Source organism: Uloborus diversus, chromosome 10, assembly GCF_026930045.1.
Source record: "Uloborus diversus isolate 005 chromosome 10, Udiv.v.3.1, whole genome shotgun sequence".
In the NCBI taxonomy this organism is placed as follows: Eukaryota; Metazoa; Arthropoda; class Arachnida; order Araneae; family Uloboridae; genus Uloborus; species Uloborus diversus.
Genome location: NC_072740.1, coordinates 136,109,019 through 136,126,726, shown reverse-complemented (window position 1 = coordinate 136,126,726; position 17,708 = coordinate 136,109,019). Strand labels below are relative to the sequence as shown.

Genomic DNA, 17,708 nt, shown 5'->3' with positions numbered 1-17,708 from the left:
CTTCCATCTTGTTCCTAATACTGTGAGCATTGGTACAATAAACTTTAAGCATGCTGAAATTAGTTTTATTTAAGACCCTGAAATTTCCTAAATCACGATTGTTAAAATTATCATGTTCGACACATTTACATATGTTTTTAGCTGCTGATTTCTAAAGGAAGAACAAAAATTATATTTTAACAAAAATAATTCAAAATCTTACTTATAAAAATTTATCTCAAATAAATATAGAAAGTTTAAAACAGATTTTGATTCAGTTTGATGATATGTTTTATTTCCGTTGAAGTGAATTTTGGCATTAAAGGATTTGATTATTGAGTTAATTCATAAAAATGTTATTGTTAACTGAAAACAATTGCTCTGCAGTAATGTTGCATTAAGAAAGTGTAGCGAAGATCCAATCTTATTATTCTGTATGATATTTTCGGCAAATCCTGTCGGAAATTCTACAAAAACAGACAAGAAAAACGTTTCTATGTTTACCATTTTTGATTTTTTTTTTCTCTGCTCCACTCATGAAAGGAGACCTCAATGTATACCACCTCAAATATTTTGATTCAACATTTTATTTTTATGACGTAATTTCACTTTTTTCACCAAATAAAAAAAATCTATGTACTGGGAAATTATTTGAAGTTTCCCTCAACTTTTCCAGAATTGAGAAATTCTGTGACTTTCCAGGTTTTGCAGATCTTCCTGGTTGTTCTCCAACCAAAAAAAGGAAGCAAGAAAATTATCCTACATTTTACAGTCCAAAAGGAAAACATTAAAGTAAAATTTTATGTGCTTTTTGATGTCTAAAATAAATACATTTTTTGTCCTTGAATTTTCTATAAAAAACCTTAAGTTCTTTTTTTTTTGAATAAGAGAAGAAGGTTGGTTAAATGGGAAAATTAAATACATTAAAAATAGTGTTTTTATACCTTTTCAAAATGCAGATTTGAGTAGATAATTGTTTCATTATGTGTTTTGAAACTAATTGCAAGCTAAAACTTTTTCCAGGAACTTGAACAAATGCGGAAAAGAATTGAAGATAACCATCAAGGTCAATCTGCTAGCCAAAAGGTTGAAGATAAGCTCAAAGTATGTAACCAAATTTTGATATACAGTTGACCCTCATTCTGCACAAGTTTATTGTATGCGAATTTGATTATACACAGCTTAAAATTTGATGTCTTTATTTTGTTTTACGCGGATGAGTGTTGATTTTATATAGAAGCGGCATTGCAAACAGAGGAAATTTCCGGGTCTTTCAGAGTTTACACTTCTGAGACTGGTGATGGCATGCAATGAACAGTATTTTTGCGTGATGATAAGTGAGCTTGAGTCACTGGAGACAATGTTACTCTGTTAAAAGCTTCCACATTGAAAGTTTTGAGACACTCCTTGACAATCGCAAATGATCTTTCTGATTTGTTAGTAAAGGAAAATTTTGTTGTGGAAATAACATGAGAAATCATGAATGCTTTAATTCCCTATAAAGAGCTACACTGAAAAATGATTATTTATTGGCAAAAAAACATTTTTAGAAGTGTCCCTTTCAGTTTATTATATATACTGAAGTGTTTTTTTTTTTTTCAATTTTTTTTATAATCTCTGGAACCTAACCCCTACTTTAGCTCTAATATTGGGTTTGTCTTAATCTATGCAGCTTTTTAGTCTAACATAATCCATGTATAAAACGTGGGTCTACTGTACTTATTTAATGACTACAATTTAAAATTAAATCATACCTTTTTTTAATAAAAAGTCTAATTTAAGCCATTGAATAATAATTACCCAAACATTGATATTACACCCGTAACACATACAAGTAATTATTTTTTTAAATACAAAAAAAGAAGAAAGTTGATACTTTTTATAACCCAGTAAGCAAACTATGCTGTATCGGCATTGTTATGTCAGTGGCTTCATTTATGCTGTCAGTGAACTACTTATTATTAATATCAGTTTAATATTAATGTAAGCAGCTTTTGTAATCCTGCATTCATATTGTCACAGCAGTATGCATTTGTAGTGTATGACTGTATAATCAGTAAACAAGCAAGGTTTTTTTATTTATTTCTGTGTAATTATTTTCACTTTAAACTCGGTCATTAAATTCCATTCTTTATACAATTCTGTTATTCTGCAAAATTAATTTCCTAGCAGAGAGACCTAGTCGGGAACTAGGGGTCCAGCCCTTGGAGGGCGGCAGCTTAAAATCTGAGTAGAATAAACTTTATAAACTTGATGGAGGGGTAGGATCTGGTGATCAAACTAACAAGAGACCTGCCTTGACTCTCAGCAGCCCAGAGCCTAAGAATATTTTTAAGAATATCGAACCTGTTTAGAAATGCAGCTGTTACGCAAACCACAAAGCTATCAAAAGTGTGCAATAAGGCACTTTCTTTTAATTATAAAACCAATTGTTTGTGAATTATTATACACTGGTGGACAATTGCTAAGGATGGATGAAAACAGCAGCATTAGCAACCACAAAATTGAAGGCAAGAAAGTATGGAAATTAGCAAAGGTTCAGGACATTGTAAGACGTCCTGCGAGTATGCAAATTTCATACTCACGATGTTGCTGGTCATGTGATAGCTCTGATAAGCGATATAAAGGATTGGGTGCATGATGACCATTGTTGTTCAAAAGCAAAAGTTGACAGGAAAGAATCAATTGACGAACTCTCAGTTTTCGGTATGTCTTCCCGACACCCCCTTAGGTGATTTTATTAGTAGCCGCTTGGTTGGCAACATTGAAGAAGGGAAGAAAAATTTAGCTGATGCCAGGGAGTTCGACATCAGGCACAGGGTTGTTTTGAGGGTTTGGAAATCATTTCAAACAAATGGAATGTGTAGCAAATGTTACGAGGGAGGTCGTGTACACAATACGATGTCAGCAGAAGATTGGTACTTAGTCCTGGCAACGAAAAGGAACCAGTGCACTGCCGCGACTGAGATATCAAAGCAATTTGTCTGCTGCTACTAGCAGGCAAATATCCCAAAAAACTGTATCCAGACGTTTGAATTCAGTAAGACTATATGCTCGTCGGCTTGTTTCATACATCCCATTGTGTACAAGTCAGTGTTTTGTTTGTTTGTAATGGTGTCTTCAGCATCGCATTTGGAGAGAAGTCGACTGGGCTTGTGAACTATTCTCAGATGAAAGCAGGTTCAGTCTGTCATCTAATTGTGTAAGACAACTAACTTGGCATGAGAGTGGTACAGCATAAAAGCCGGCTAATATAAAAGAGAAGGACTAGTATCCTACAAGTTGTGTCATGGTATGGCTAGGATTATGATCAATGGCGGTACGTCGCTCCATGTGCTTCTAAACAAGACTCTGACGGCTAGTGATGCATTAATGTTGTTTTACTGCCTCATGTTCACATGTTCTGAGGTGCTGTGGGCGATAAATTCATTTTCTTGGATGGCAATGAACCATGTCATTAACAATCGTCGTCCAGGAGTGTCTAGCTCACTCAAAATATTCAAGCCATCAGATGGCCAGCACGGTCTATAGATCTGAATCATATTGAAAATGTTTGGGATGCTCTGGAGAGCAGTTTTGCTGGTCGACAATGCCCTCGAATAAGCAAGGACACCCTTATCCGGGACTGAGAGAAGAAAGGGATAAATTACCCCAACAGCTGCTGGACAATGTTGTGTAAAGCATCACATGAGGTGTGGAAGCTTGTGTCGCTCTGTATGGTAGCCATATCCCAAATTGACATATTACGCCACAACGCCTGGGGGCAGTTATTACATTTATTCATTTTTACGTATTCTGCCCAAAATGACCATTTCGTCCTTTGAACACTCTTCAACACCTTCTGGATTTCAGAGCACAATAAATTATCGTCATTGCAATGTTCTGGAGTTCTGGCATTAGTTTATTTCACTTGGCATCGAATTGCACTTATTTTTTTATGCGCTACATCTTGGATTGGAATCCGTCCTTAGCAATTGTCTGCCAGTGTATATATGTTGAATTGCATAATTAGTGCTTTAATTCGCATTGCAGTAAAAACGTATTTGAATATGCAAATATATTCATATATTCTGAATATCATTTTTGAAATTTGTGAGATGTTCATCTTAACTCCAAGGCCTGCATAACGCACACTCTCTGCATGCAAGGTGTGTGTTATAATGGTCTTCTACTGTATAAGGAATAGAGAAATTATTAACAACATTCAAATCGAATGACCAACTGGGCAGTAATTTAAGCACAACACTTGTTTTTTGGTTACTCAGAAGTACTTATTAAACTTTTGCTTTATTTTTAATTAGTTTAAAATACAAGGCTTTTGATAAGAACATTTCATCTTCTTATTTCTTTCCTTCAGTACAAATTTATATATGCAAGAAAAGAGTCAGGATATTTCTTGGTGTTCCAAAATCTTCATTTATGAGCTGTAAACTCTGAGACAACTTTAAAATAACCAAGTAGCATCTAAATATCCTCATCTTAAGCAGGTTCTTTTAGGAGCATCCATTAGATGTTCTGTATATCCATATCTATAAGGTAAACGCTTAATGATAACTTGGATATATACAAATACCTATGTCTTAAACAGATCCTAAGCTTAACATCCAAGAGAGATTCAAGACATTAATATCAATCATATGGATGTTTTGATATCTATAAAGTATATTAGCACATGATTGTGCATGCTAATATTAAGTCATGAGCCTTCAATAATAAGAAAAATAAAACTCCTATCAAAACAACTGATTTTGTATTTTAATTTTTATGAAACATACTTGAACATTTAGGTGATAAGCTTGCAATAACACCCTGTTTCATAATATTAGGACCATTATTATTTTATTAAGTAGAAAAAGCAAGAAAATATCATTGAATTAATACTTTGTGGTAGAAAAATATGTCTAATAAATTGCATTTGAAAATGAGGGTGGCGACAGATCAGGGAGATCAGGGAAAAGTCAGGGAACTTTATTAATCAGGGAAAAGTCTGGGAAATATCAGGGAATTTAGAAAAAATAACAAAAAATCAGGAAAAATTGATTTTATGAAGAAAAAAAATTTTTTTTTGCTTTACAAAATTGAGTATCCAAATTCCCTACGCATTTTCTGCCAATTATCTGTTCAAAAAAAAGTGAAATTAATGAGGTGCAATTATACACTGCCACATAATTAAAAAAAATTTTTCCTTAATGTCAAAGTATTGAATCTGACTTATTAACCGCAGGATGAACTTCCTAAGATTGCTTCTATGTCTGTTAGGTTGTTTATTTTACCTAGCTTGAAATTTCCTTTCACACTTTCAATGCAACATAAAATAAGCAACCATACAGGCAAAGAGAAAGCCTTCATTAATGCCTTAGTTCCTTTGCCTTTATTCCATTGATTCAAAGTGATTAGCCTACTTCTTGAAATCGTAATCACGATTTAAAGAAGAACTCTTCGGTTTTTGAATTAATACTGATAAAAGCTTAAAAGCTATTACTTCTTCTCGTTTTTAATTTAATTGCTAAAATTGAACTTTCAATCAAAAAATCTTGGTTTTTTGCCGCTATACTATTTGCTGTCGCCGCAGATTATAAAGGTTTTCTTTTTTTCAGACTTAAATGATTCTTTTATTTTATAACCAAGTTGTATTCTTCTTTTATATATTTTGAGTTTGACTAATTGCTTTTTTTTCTTGCATTTCAAAGTTGTTTCTTACAAAAGCAATCTAAGATTTTTTCGTTACATACTTAAATCATTTGAAATAGAGTTAACTTGTGTACTTAAGTAAATATCTTTATTTTTTATTGTTAAAATACTGTATTCATTCATTAAAAACTATGTTCTTGATTAGAGAAAAGCTTCCTATGAAAGGATGTCAAAAAGTTTCATCTGTTTTGCATAAATATGTCAATTAATTTTATAAGAATAACTACGTTACTTCCATTCTTTCCTTATTACTTATTATTCTTGCAGCAATTATTATACTGTTTGAAAATTTAGTTCAAAATAATTTCAATTACTTCTTTATTCTACCATAAATACACATATGTTTTTAAGAGTGATTTTAATAGTTTCTTAACATTCTTATGCTAAGTGGTTTCTAGAAGTAAAGTACTTTTTAAAAATTTTCTATAATCTTTCCATGTAGAAAAATTTAATATACTGTTTTGTATTTTTTTTCCCAAAAAATTAACTTGATCTGTTTTTTTTACCATTTTGTTAAAAAAGTAGCATTTTTGAAAAATATATCTTTAGTTCATCAACTTTAAAGAACTTAAAACGTTTAAAATACTGCATTTTATACAAACATACAATGGATTTCAAGTAGAGCAAAGAGAGGAAACCATTATCAATGGTAACTTAAATCAGGGAAATTTGGTGAACTTAATCGGGGAAATCAGGGAAAAGTCAGGGAATTTTTTTTCACAGTTCCTGTCGCCACCCTGAAAACATACCAAAACTTTTGGATAACTATATATTCTTATTTTTAAAAAACTAAAAAGTTGCATCATAAGAATGTTTAGTTAGTATGGTATATAACTGATGTAGTTCTTGGTCACATAAAATACTCAATTTGATGTGTGATATAATCAGTTGTAGAAGAGGTTGTAGGTGAATCTTATTTCTCATTCTGAAACAATGGGTATTCAAAAATCAAAGCAAATGTATTGTTTTTCACCTTTAGAAGCGGCGGTTAGTAAAATACTCACTATAAGAATTGAGTCAAGGGAAACAGACAATCAGTATATTACACACACATCTTGGCATTAAAATAATCTCTGAAACTTTTAGTGGCATGTAAAGTAATTTGCACAGGAGCTCAACTTCTGCACTTCTTTTAAATATCATATGAAAACTCCAAATTAGATTGCATTCTCACTGTTTAAGTATAAAGAGAAGTTCTGAAGATTATAGGGCTCTACCACTTCTTTAGTTAGAAAGCACTGGTGTATTGAGAAATACAAGACAGACCTTCTGTGCTTTCTCCAAACAGTATTAAATTTTTTTGCAGTAAGTTGCTGCCCTAAGCCAGGACTAAGGCAGAAATACATAAAATACTCTGCCAGCTCAGTCATTCCATCCGAGGACTGCAGTTTCATGCTTTTTAGCACTCATCAACCCAGAACAGGAAGTAACTAAGCTGGAGATGGAAAACCCTTAAAGGAGCCTAGAGAGCCAAACAAACTGGTAGCCAATGTAGAATTAGCACCCCAGATGAGTTACCCCAGCGATGGTGCAGTTCAACTCAAAGATTGAGGGCAAAGATAGGTATTTTGCAGTAAATTACCGTCCTAAGCCAGGGCTAAGAGAGAAATACATAAAATGCACCGCCAGCTGAGCTGGCAGTATATTTTAAGTATTAAATTCTCTTGCTACAATTTCTCATCAGTCACAGCATTTATACTACCTGAAGAGGAATGTTATCAGTGTTACCATATTGCATTCAAAATGTGCCACGTCATAATAGCAATATAACTGCCATCCAGGTTTTGAAAAATATTTCTTCATCTTTTCCCCAAATAGAGCTTGTCAGCTCTGAAGTCTTTTGACTTTGAGTAATCGTCATCGCCATCTGTTGCTTTACTTTACCTTGCAAATGCATTGTATAATAATATAATTCCTACATTCTTTGCTACTCTAGATAATATTATTGCTAAAGTATCAATCAACAAAATGCATTTTAACAGCTGTTTCCGAGATGTTTTCATGTCACCGAATTTGCATAGCACACATCATTTGGCGGTGAGAGAAAATTATGGTCTTTCAGTTTCAAAACTTCTCTTTGACACCTTGAGACCAGCATAACTTTTTTGTTAAGGTTCATGCAAAAAATCACTTTCTACAAAAGCAGCACTTTTTCACTAGTGTTCTATTTTTAATATCAGTGTTAATATTCAATGTTTTTGTCGCAATTTTTGTGCCTGTGTGTAAACTATTTTCAAAACACACACAAATATTGATGTTCTGATTTGAATGCTTGTAGGTTTAGGAAATTACTTGCGTTTGGCAGATTAAATCTTTAAAATGCAAAAACTTAATTATTAATTATAGGTAATTTATCTTAACTATAAAAATTATTGTTTTTACAATTTAGAGAAACTTTTTGTATATAAATAAAAAGTGTATTTTCTTCGAATTTTTTTTTCCTGAAGTGTTTTTATGTTTTAATGCTCAAATCTATCTCTATTTTAGGTTCTTTTAGCTGACAATGAAGGATTGCGGAATAGTGTTAGTCGACTTCAAGAACAATTAGACACTACAAAATCTAGTAACAAGGTCAAGAAAGGCGCTTTAGAACAACTAAATCAAAGATTGGCTCAAAAAATACAGGAACTGAAAGACATTCAACACGAGATCTCAAATTTACTTAATTCCTGATACTTGAACTCTTTACTTCATATGATATTTCAATGCCCTTGATCAGAAAGAGTAGCTCCCTATCAAAAAAATTAAAGAAAAAACTTATTCAAATGGATCCTTACTAAAGAAATTATACTTAAGCTATATTATAAGTTTGTAAAGATTGCAGCTCAGATAAAGTTGATTCATTTTAAATACTAAAATTTATGTTAGTGTTTTGATGCCAAAGAGATGCTGTTTATATAAATCTAGTACAAGAATGAATTTACTATATCATAATGACTGATTTTATACCCTTACAGTTCCTATACAGAACTTACCCACAATTTCATTGGTTGTATTAGCATTATTATGATACAAACACAAAAGTGATGACCAGAAGCAAGTTCTGGGCCCAGCTAGGCTGGTTGTAGTTGATTTATCTATCCCCAATGTAAGGTCAAGAACCCCCATTCACCCCATCATAAGTAACAGCTGCTTCTGGTTAACTGTTTAAATGGCCTACAACCCTATTGAAAAAGTAGTTTTCCCTAATTTCCAGATAAGCTTGGGATTTAAAGCTTAAAACAATGATCCCTGACTCGGCTATCTAAGCAGAAATTTATATTAATGTTAAGTTTTGAAATTTTATGCTCATTCAATTATCATAAGTAATTTACTTATTTTCATTGTTTTTCAATTACACCCTCAATTTTATTGACTATTTTAATATAGACTATTTTTAATAAATTAGAAGTAATCAACTTACTGTAGGCAAGCCAATGGTGTGACATTGGGTGCTGATATATTTATGTACTCTAAGTCTAAGTAATAAGCATTATGTTAATAACTTATCACTTTTGCTTCAAATATGCCTTTTATTTCCCTATCCAACATGCTACTTTAAAAACACTTTTATCACTTGAAGTGAGAATATTATTAATTTATCTTTTACAAAAAGCATTGCTAAAACATATGATCAGTCTCAATAATTTCTCCATTCAATGAAAATTTCCATTTTTTGATACTATAATCTTTAAGTTACTAGTTTACGAATTGACTCATAAGAAAATGGAACGTTTGCTTTTACATTTTTATTTTTGCCTTATTATAGTGACCCATGAATATAATGCTGGAATATCAGTTGTTTTTTTTTAACTATATTATTATGTATGACATGTTGAGAACTGAATGCAAAGCAAAGCTCCTATGTCCTGAATCTGAAAGAACCAATGTTTTGCAGGAAGTGACATAAAAATGTCATGATATTGAGATGCATAGCAACAAATCATTTTCAGTCCTTTTGTAAAGTGGATAAATCATGTGTTATTATTATATTGAAATATTGTTTCTTTTCTTCTAGAATTACTCATTTTTAAAACATAAAAAATACTAATAAGTTTACAAATTATAAATCTGAATGTATTCATTTTTGAATTAATTCAATTTAGAAAAGATTCTTGCTGAAGTTCTTACATTTCACTATTGCTGCACTTAATGAGTGTTCTGCATAGGATCTTGTCTACCTATAGTTGCTACCCCTTTATATCCTTGTGAGTGTTTTACATTGCATAGTTTAGTTATAGTTCCGCGTGATTAAAAATTAAGTCTTTAAAAGTTATTTTTTTATTTAAAACAGACGTTAATCTTTCTTTTTTAGTTTTTTCTTAAATTGAACCCGGTCATTAGAAAATTTGTTTTCATAAGAAGATTATAGGCTATTTGCAATGTACAAGTTCAATAACATTATGGTCATTCTGAAACATTTATACTTAAACTCATGCAAAAAGGAAAATTGATAAGTGTGGAATTAAGATTTTCTTTATGTGATGGACATCAAAAATTTTTCCCCCTTTTTGAGTTTTCCTAGAATACTTTTACCAGTAACCCTGAAAAGAAAGTAAAAAAACCAGTGATTTTAAGCATTTTAATTTGTATTCGTTATTGCCAAAGTAGTTTAGTAGTATATAGTTTTTTTTATTGTTTATATTTTGGATTTTATATGTAACACCAGCTTATGATTTACTCTTTAGTAAATTGTTGCAATTGAGCTAGTACTAATTATGTAACTAAAATACATAACTCTGTAGTGAAAATAACTTATACAGAAATGTTTGACTTTGACTAAAAAAATTTTGACTTTTATTTGAACTTAAATCAGAACAATAGACCCATACATAAACTTGTTTTCGCTTAATTTCAATTTTGAGATTTGCTCAATAAACTAAAAAACTTTAATGTTAAAATTCAAAGTGGAAGAGAAAAATAGCTTATATATTACACCATTAGAATTGACTTTCAGCAAATTACCATCTGTTATTTTTGCTTGAGAATAACATTTTAAAAATGTTACCTGTGCCGCTGTTTACATCAAGATAATGAAATTAGAATATTTTAAAATAAAATACAAATATGACGAACAGCAACAGGCTCTGTTTCCTACTAGGCTGGTCCTAGTCTGTTTATCAGCCCCACTCCCTAATGAAGATCAGTAGCCCTCTTAAAGCTATCTACCCCCTTAATTACAGCATCTTCCAGTAAGCTGTACTTAATTTATAATTTTTCCAAATTTCCACATTTGCCTGATATTTAAAAAAGCTTAAAATAATAACCTCTTGTTCTGCTCTCCCTGCAAAAAATTAACCTATTAACATCTTTTGTATGATGATTTAAACAACTGAAACATGTCCTGTCTGACGCACTTTTGTTCCAGGCTATACATATTAAGACTGGTCTCATAAACTAAATTTGAAAATCCCCTTACTAGCCCTTCTTTGAACCCTTTCCATTCAAGAAATATCTTTCTTCAGATAAGGACATGAAAACTGAATAGCATACTCCAAATGAGGTCTTGCTGAAATGCAATTTCAATAGAGTAGATTGATTTTTAAGAATAAAAGATAGTTTTACAAAATTTATATCATTGTATCTTGATCAGGTACTTCTGAAGTGATGGTTTTAAGGTTTTGTGTACTAGTTTATTAGTCTGCTTTTGCTATCATTGCATAACTGATAAAACATATTTTGGAAATTACTTTTAAGACAATGATCAGACACAATTGTGAAGATCACAATATTATCTGTCTTGCACTTTCAATTTCTTTCTCCTTCTCTTGTTCATGTTTTATTTTGTTTTTGGTAATGTAATGAAAGTTCAGCATAGCTTTTATGCTTCGTTTTCATTCCATGTCCTTTTGTTTAACTTCTTATCTTTTCTCAAACTTTGTAAGATTGTTTTGTCTATCTTCTTTTGAAAATTTGTTTTAAAATACTCTTAGTTAATTCAGCTCCTTTTTATTTATTCATTCTTTTTCAAAGTAATTACTACAAATTTATTTTTTAAGCTTTCAATGTTTTATCAATGTTTGCTGTTGCTTGAATTCAAATTATTTCATTTAATTTTAAAATAAAACTGGTTAAGTTGAAGCAAGCAAGTGCAAAGCAGTAGTCATCCAATGGTGCTGTTTCACTACAAATGAGATAATTGTCTTTTTCATTATTATTTTCATCTTTTATCTCTTCATTATTTTGCCCAAGCATAGGACTAGAGATAAAAATTACATGTAAGCGAGAGCAAAAAACACATATTTAAGGAATACATACCTTTTCAGGGTAGTTTTTTTTATCAAAGTACATAGATTTAAACTTTTCATACTATTATTTTTTTATATTTCTATACAGCATATTAAAGTCAAGTACAGTACCCTATTTAATGATTGTCAAGGGACTGTAAAAAGTTATTGTAAAATCAAGGATATCGTCAAATCAAGGAGCATAGACATTCAATGCCATCAAATCCAGACCAGAATAAATGTATCAATAAATTGAGGAAATCGTTAAATCGGGTATTGTTAATTCGAAGTTATACTGTAGTAGATTTTCTTCCATTTCACTCTTGAATTTTTAATTAGTCATTCAAATACTTAACATTAGTTGTGATGTCATGAATCTTCAGCCAATTTCCTTGAGATTTTTCTGATACATTTCTCATACATGAAAAATGCAACTAAGTGAATAACTCAGTATCATTAGTTTTTTTGTTTTTCTTTTTTATGATGACATGACAAAGAAACTTCTTAGAACAGTTTTTTTTTTAAATATTATTATTATTTTGGCATATTTTGGTCTGTTTGCATTTGATGCTCAATGCTTTTTAACAGCACCATGTTTTAGCTGAATTTGAGTTTATAATATAAAATTGCTTCTCACATTTCATTTTTACTTGTGAATTCCAAATTGATTGTCAAATTTTTTATTTACATTTGTTACTGTATAAAATATTCTTATAATATAAAGAATATAAATTTAGCCTTTTTTCTTTAAAATCAATTTTTGTATAAAACTTGATTATTATCCATATTTGTATACTACATTATTGCACATTGTTTAGTTTCAGTTATATGATAAATAAATACCTGCTAAGGCATCCTTTCAAAACTACAAGTTGTGACCCATGAATAGGTCACTAATCAATTTGTGGTGTGTTAAGACACTATAATTATCTCTTTGTTTTAAGAATATTTTATTTTATATCTGACTGTAAATCAGAAAAAAAATAGAAGAAAGTATATATATGAAACCAAACAAAGATTCAAATTTTTTCAGATGTTGCTTTTCCTATAAAAGTAGATAATAGAAAAAAAATATCAGGTTTTAAATAGTTGTTCTAGCTCTTTGAATTTTACTATACATTTCATTACTTAATTATGTTATATGCATACAAATTTATTTAAACGAATCTAAGAAGAAAGAATTTCACAAAACTATTGCATGAGGGAGATTTAAAATATCCTAAATTGAAAGTCTACTAAATTCAATTGAATGAATACTTCAGCAGAAGAGTTTCAGTACAAATTTCCTTTGTTCAGTTTTAGAATTACACCATTCTTCAATTTTATTTTTACATTTTCTATGCCAATTTTATGTTTACAATCATAAAATCATTCTTTATCACTAATAAGTATTATGGCTCCACCTTTAAAATTATATTTTTGTCTAGTCCAACAAAAGTAATTGTTTGTCCGGCAAGTAAAATTGTGAAATTAATATAACTCCATATTTAAATCAGTTTTATTATTACAAATTTTGGGATGAAGAGAACTATCCATTAGGATTCTAAAGTGTGGGTTGCAATGTTTTAAAAGTATCATAAGCTGTGACCTAAAGTGTGAGTGTACCTTTTGAATAACCTTATGTAGTCCACAAATAAAAAATAATGAAATGAAATGCTCCATTTTACAAAGTTATGTACATTGAATTCATAAATTCTAGAATAAGAGCCTTTGTCTGTTCAAAGTTACCCATTTAAATGTTCAGAAATTAAGAAAGAATGAAATATGTAATTCTGTTTACTACTTTCTTTGTCAAGCAAGAGCATATAGTAGAGGGGTTTTTTCTCATGAAACTACATTTCCAATAACATGAAAACAACTCCAATGTTCTGTTGGTTAGTTGCTAATGTTTCAGCAATTCATGAAAATGCAAAATTTCTAAAATGAGAACATTGGTTAGTAGTCCAACAAGTACAGTGATGTAGGGAGGGAGGAAAATAAGGGGGTCACCTTCCCTACCCGAAAAGGAATAAAACTATACATACATTATTATATATGTGTTATAAGAGAACCTTCTCCCCATCAAAAATTGCTACTACACATAATTAAGTGTTGTATCCAGCCTGGATATATCTTTGATTGTGGATAAATGATTGTGGATAAATAATGTTTTAGTTTTTATAATTTAATTTACATTTTTGTATATTTATTTGTGTTTGTGAATGAATTGTTTCTTTTTGTGTTTACTACTTTTATGGGCACTTAACTTTTCTTCTTGAAATTGTCATCTTTTGTGCTCATTTTACACAGCAAAGCGATATAAGTGACAAAAGATAGATTTTAAGTAAAAGGAGTACAAAGCAAATTGTATGTGAATCTTTCTGTAAATTTTTTATACAAGTCATGTTACACAGCTGCATCTGTAAGGACTATCGTAAACTGTCTCTTGCCATGAAACAGATTGGTTTTTATTGTATTTGCATTGATTATCCTCAAATTTTTATTTTCACCACTTATACCCTTTTTTACTTCTTGGTGCCTCATATGAATATATTATGCTAACTATATGTGATAGTCCTTATTGAAGCAATTATGTGATTCATTTTTTCAGATTTGCTACTTTGTATTTCTGGAATCTAGTGCATCAGATTTATATGTTGACTTCCTGTATCTTTTAATCTCATTGGGAGAGATTCTATTGCAGTCACAATTTCTGACATATAATTATACTTAAAGAAATTTTAGTATGGGCTGAAATGTAAATTTAAAATTCCAGAATTTTTCTAAAGAATTGGTCATGGAATGTATAAGGTGCACTAACTTAGTCTTAATGTAACATTCTGTAACCTCTTGAGCTGGAAAGATGTTCCTTGCATGAAACTTGTTATCTGCTTTGAAGTGGCATTGATGTACTTTGTATATCTGCAGAACTTACTGCTTAATAATGAGTAAGAACTACAGTACTTTAGTATTCAAGTATATAAAAAGTAATGCAACAATTTAATTTTGCTGTAGTATAATAAATAACAATCAAATCAGTAGTGGTATATATATTATGCTTTATTTTTCTAATTTTCATTTAATTTGTACTAAACTTTATTATTTATTTTGGTGGTGTGTAAAAAAAATGAATATAGTCACACAGTTTACACATGCATAAACATGCATGTGTAATTAATTGGAATTGTGTGACTACATTCATTTTTTACACACCATCTGCTAAATCTGTAATAGAGTTAACAATTAAAAACTTGATTTAGTCAAATTAGTCACAGGCATCTGCTAATTCATTTCCAGTGCAAGAGGTAAAATTTCGTTTCTGAAAGTCCTTACTTTTTCTAAAAATTACAAATAAACATCACCCAGCAAGAACTTTTGCTGTGTTACCTGTATAAATATGTGCAATACAGTTTGAAAATCTTAATATTCTTATGAAATACAAACATAATAGTTTGTACTTTGCATTATGACTCCAACGTCAAAAGAAACATGTGCTTTTTAAGAGTTAAATATATATACAGTCGACGCTCGATATAACGACCATCTCCGTCCCAAAGGAAAAGGTCTTTATAACGAGTGGTCGTTATAAGAGGTATAAATTAAAAAAATGTACACCGTCATCATGTATGCCCAAGTAAATGCCCAAATGTTTATCATAGGAATTTTTAGAAATTAGTGTGCAAAATATTATGACAGAATATTAAACAAGTTTTAAAGTAGAAAATATAGGGAGGAAAATGTTACACACTTTCAGATCTGCTACTACTACTACTACCACAACAATTTCTGAAGATAAAACCAGAAACAGAGGTCTGCCTTTTTAGCAGACGCGATTTTTGCAAATCATTATCTTCTGTTTCAGATATAGGTGATAAACTGTGTTTCTCTTGCTTTCCAAAGAAACATTTAAAAGTCCCTCGAGAACCCCAAATCTTTAAGAATAGTAGATTCAAACACCAAACTACCAATACATCTGTCAACTCCCTTTTCTTAGGAATCTGGAATTTTCTCGATTTTTCCTCCCATTATTTTTTCTGTGCTAGCTGTGGTGAATGGTAACCTCCCCCCCCCCCATCTTAAAGTTGGATTTGACATTGAAAACTTCAGGCAGATATCCGTAAACAATAATCAGTGTCATTTTAAGCTACAAATTTGTTTTATTGGAAAGAACACAAGAAGTAGCGTCCGCTAATTCGGTCGCTGTATTGGATTAGACGATACAGAACGGTCTTTATAACGAAAGCAAATTAACATAGAGTTCATAGGAACAAAGTTGGGACTTCTACCACTGGTCGTTATAATGGGACGGTCTTTATAATGTGTGGTCGTTATAATGAGCGTCGACTGTATATATATATATATATATATATATATATATATATATATATATATATATATATATATATATATATATATATATATGTGTGCTTTAGAGCAGTGGTGCCCTACTGTAACCCAAGGACCATATGAAGTCCATGAAGATTATTCATATGAAATATTTTGCTCAATGTTACAAATCAAACACTACGTTCTGGAAATTTCCAAAACTTGCAATTATCTTCATTTGTTATTGAGAGTGATTGTTGCAAATTTGTAGCCTTAAAGTCAGAAATTGATTTCTAAAAATTATACTTCCTTTATAAAAAAAAATAAAAATAAAATAAGTGTGTAGTAATGATAACTACAGTTCTTGGTATGTAACTTTCTTTTTTATTTTCCCATGTGCACCAACATTTGTATACATTTAAATTTTGTTTGAGCTCTAACCCATGAGATTCATCTGAATAAACGAGGCATAGCCCTCAGATGAAAAACAGTTGAGCACCATTGCTTTAGAGCTGTTCGATAGAAATTGCTTAAAATTCTGCTTTCTCAGTAAAATATTGATTTTTTGTGCATTTGTTTAAAATAATAGTTATTTTTTTTCCCTTTACATGGTTATAATTAGAGGATTTCATAATGTAATCAGTTTTTGTATTATTCAATATTGTTTCTTTTGACATGAAATGCTTACTTTTGATTGCATAATTGCTTAGTGGCTGTTATGTCACTATGTGACATGAGCTTGACATGTGTATTCATAAATTTGATTAGAAAGCATTAAACTGGTGTTATTTTCTGCAGTTGTTCTACTTCAGAGAGCAGCTTGGAAAAATGGCAGCTATTACATTAGAAAATTTGTTAAATATACTTTACCTACTGTGAATTTACTCTAAAAATGTAGGTTTTTTATGGTCACTATAATAAAATATAGTTGCATTACTGTAAAAAGTATGAGTAGAAAGTCAAAGTTAAATTATATGAAAGTTTTATAAATTATTTTGTAAATATTGTGTAAAAGTAAAATTATCATTTTCGCTTATGTCATGTTTTTATTTTGTAACTTTCGATTTGTTTCCCAGTGACAATGGAAGACAGTTAGTCCATAAATTTTTAACCTCTAAGCTTTTACTTGTTTTGATTTTTTGTCAAAAAAAAAAAACTTGTAAAATACAAATTATGTCCAAGACTTTTAGACACTATGATCATAAATTAGTTTCATATATTAACTTTTTTATTTACCATGAATATTTTCAGGCTAAGCATTTTTTGCCATGAATATATGCTGCTATTCTTCAAAGTATTCTTTAAAGCTATGAATTTTTTTAAAAGTCCATGTTTATGTCACGTTTTAAAGTTGTTGGGTTTTTTTTTTTCCTATTTGCTTTTGTTAATTACCAAAAATATTTTGAGGCATTAAAATTTCTTTCACACTAAGAAAACTTTTGGCAGTAATCATACATTTTTTTGTTTTGAAGTGAAATTGGGATTGGCTGATTGTATGAGGTGCCATAGATTTGTTCCATATCTGTA

At 30.4% G+C, this 17,708-nt stretch overlaps 1 protein-coding gene across 1 annotated transcript in view; it reads left to right on the top strand.

Annotated features, from left to right (window-relative positions):
- LOC129231196 (homer protein homolog 1-like) overlaps positions 1–8,465 on the top strand; it is a 255,345-nt gene extending 246,880 nt beyond the window's left edge. Inside the window, exons 7-8 of the mRNA XM_054865444.1 lie at positions 1,003–1,083; positions 8,158–8,465. Of these exons, the coding sequence (XP_054721419.1) occupies positions 1,003–1,083; positions 8,158–8,343 (267 nt within the window). The 3' untranslated portion in view covers positions 8,344–8,465. The remainder of the gene's footprint in view (positions 1–1,002; positions 1,084–8,157) is intronic.
- Positions 8,466–17,708: the final 9,243 nt, after the last annotated feature.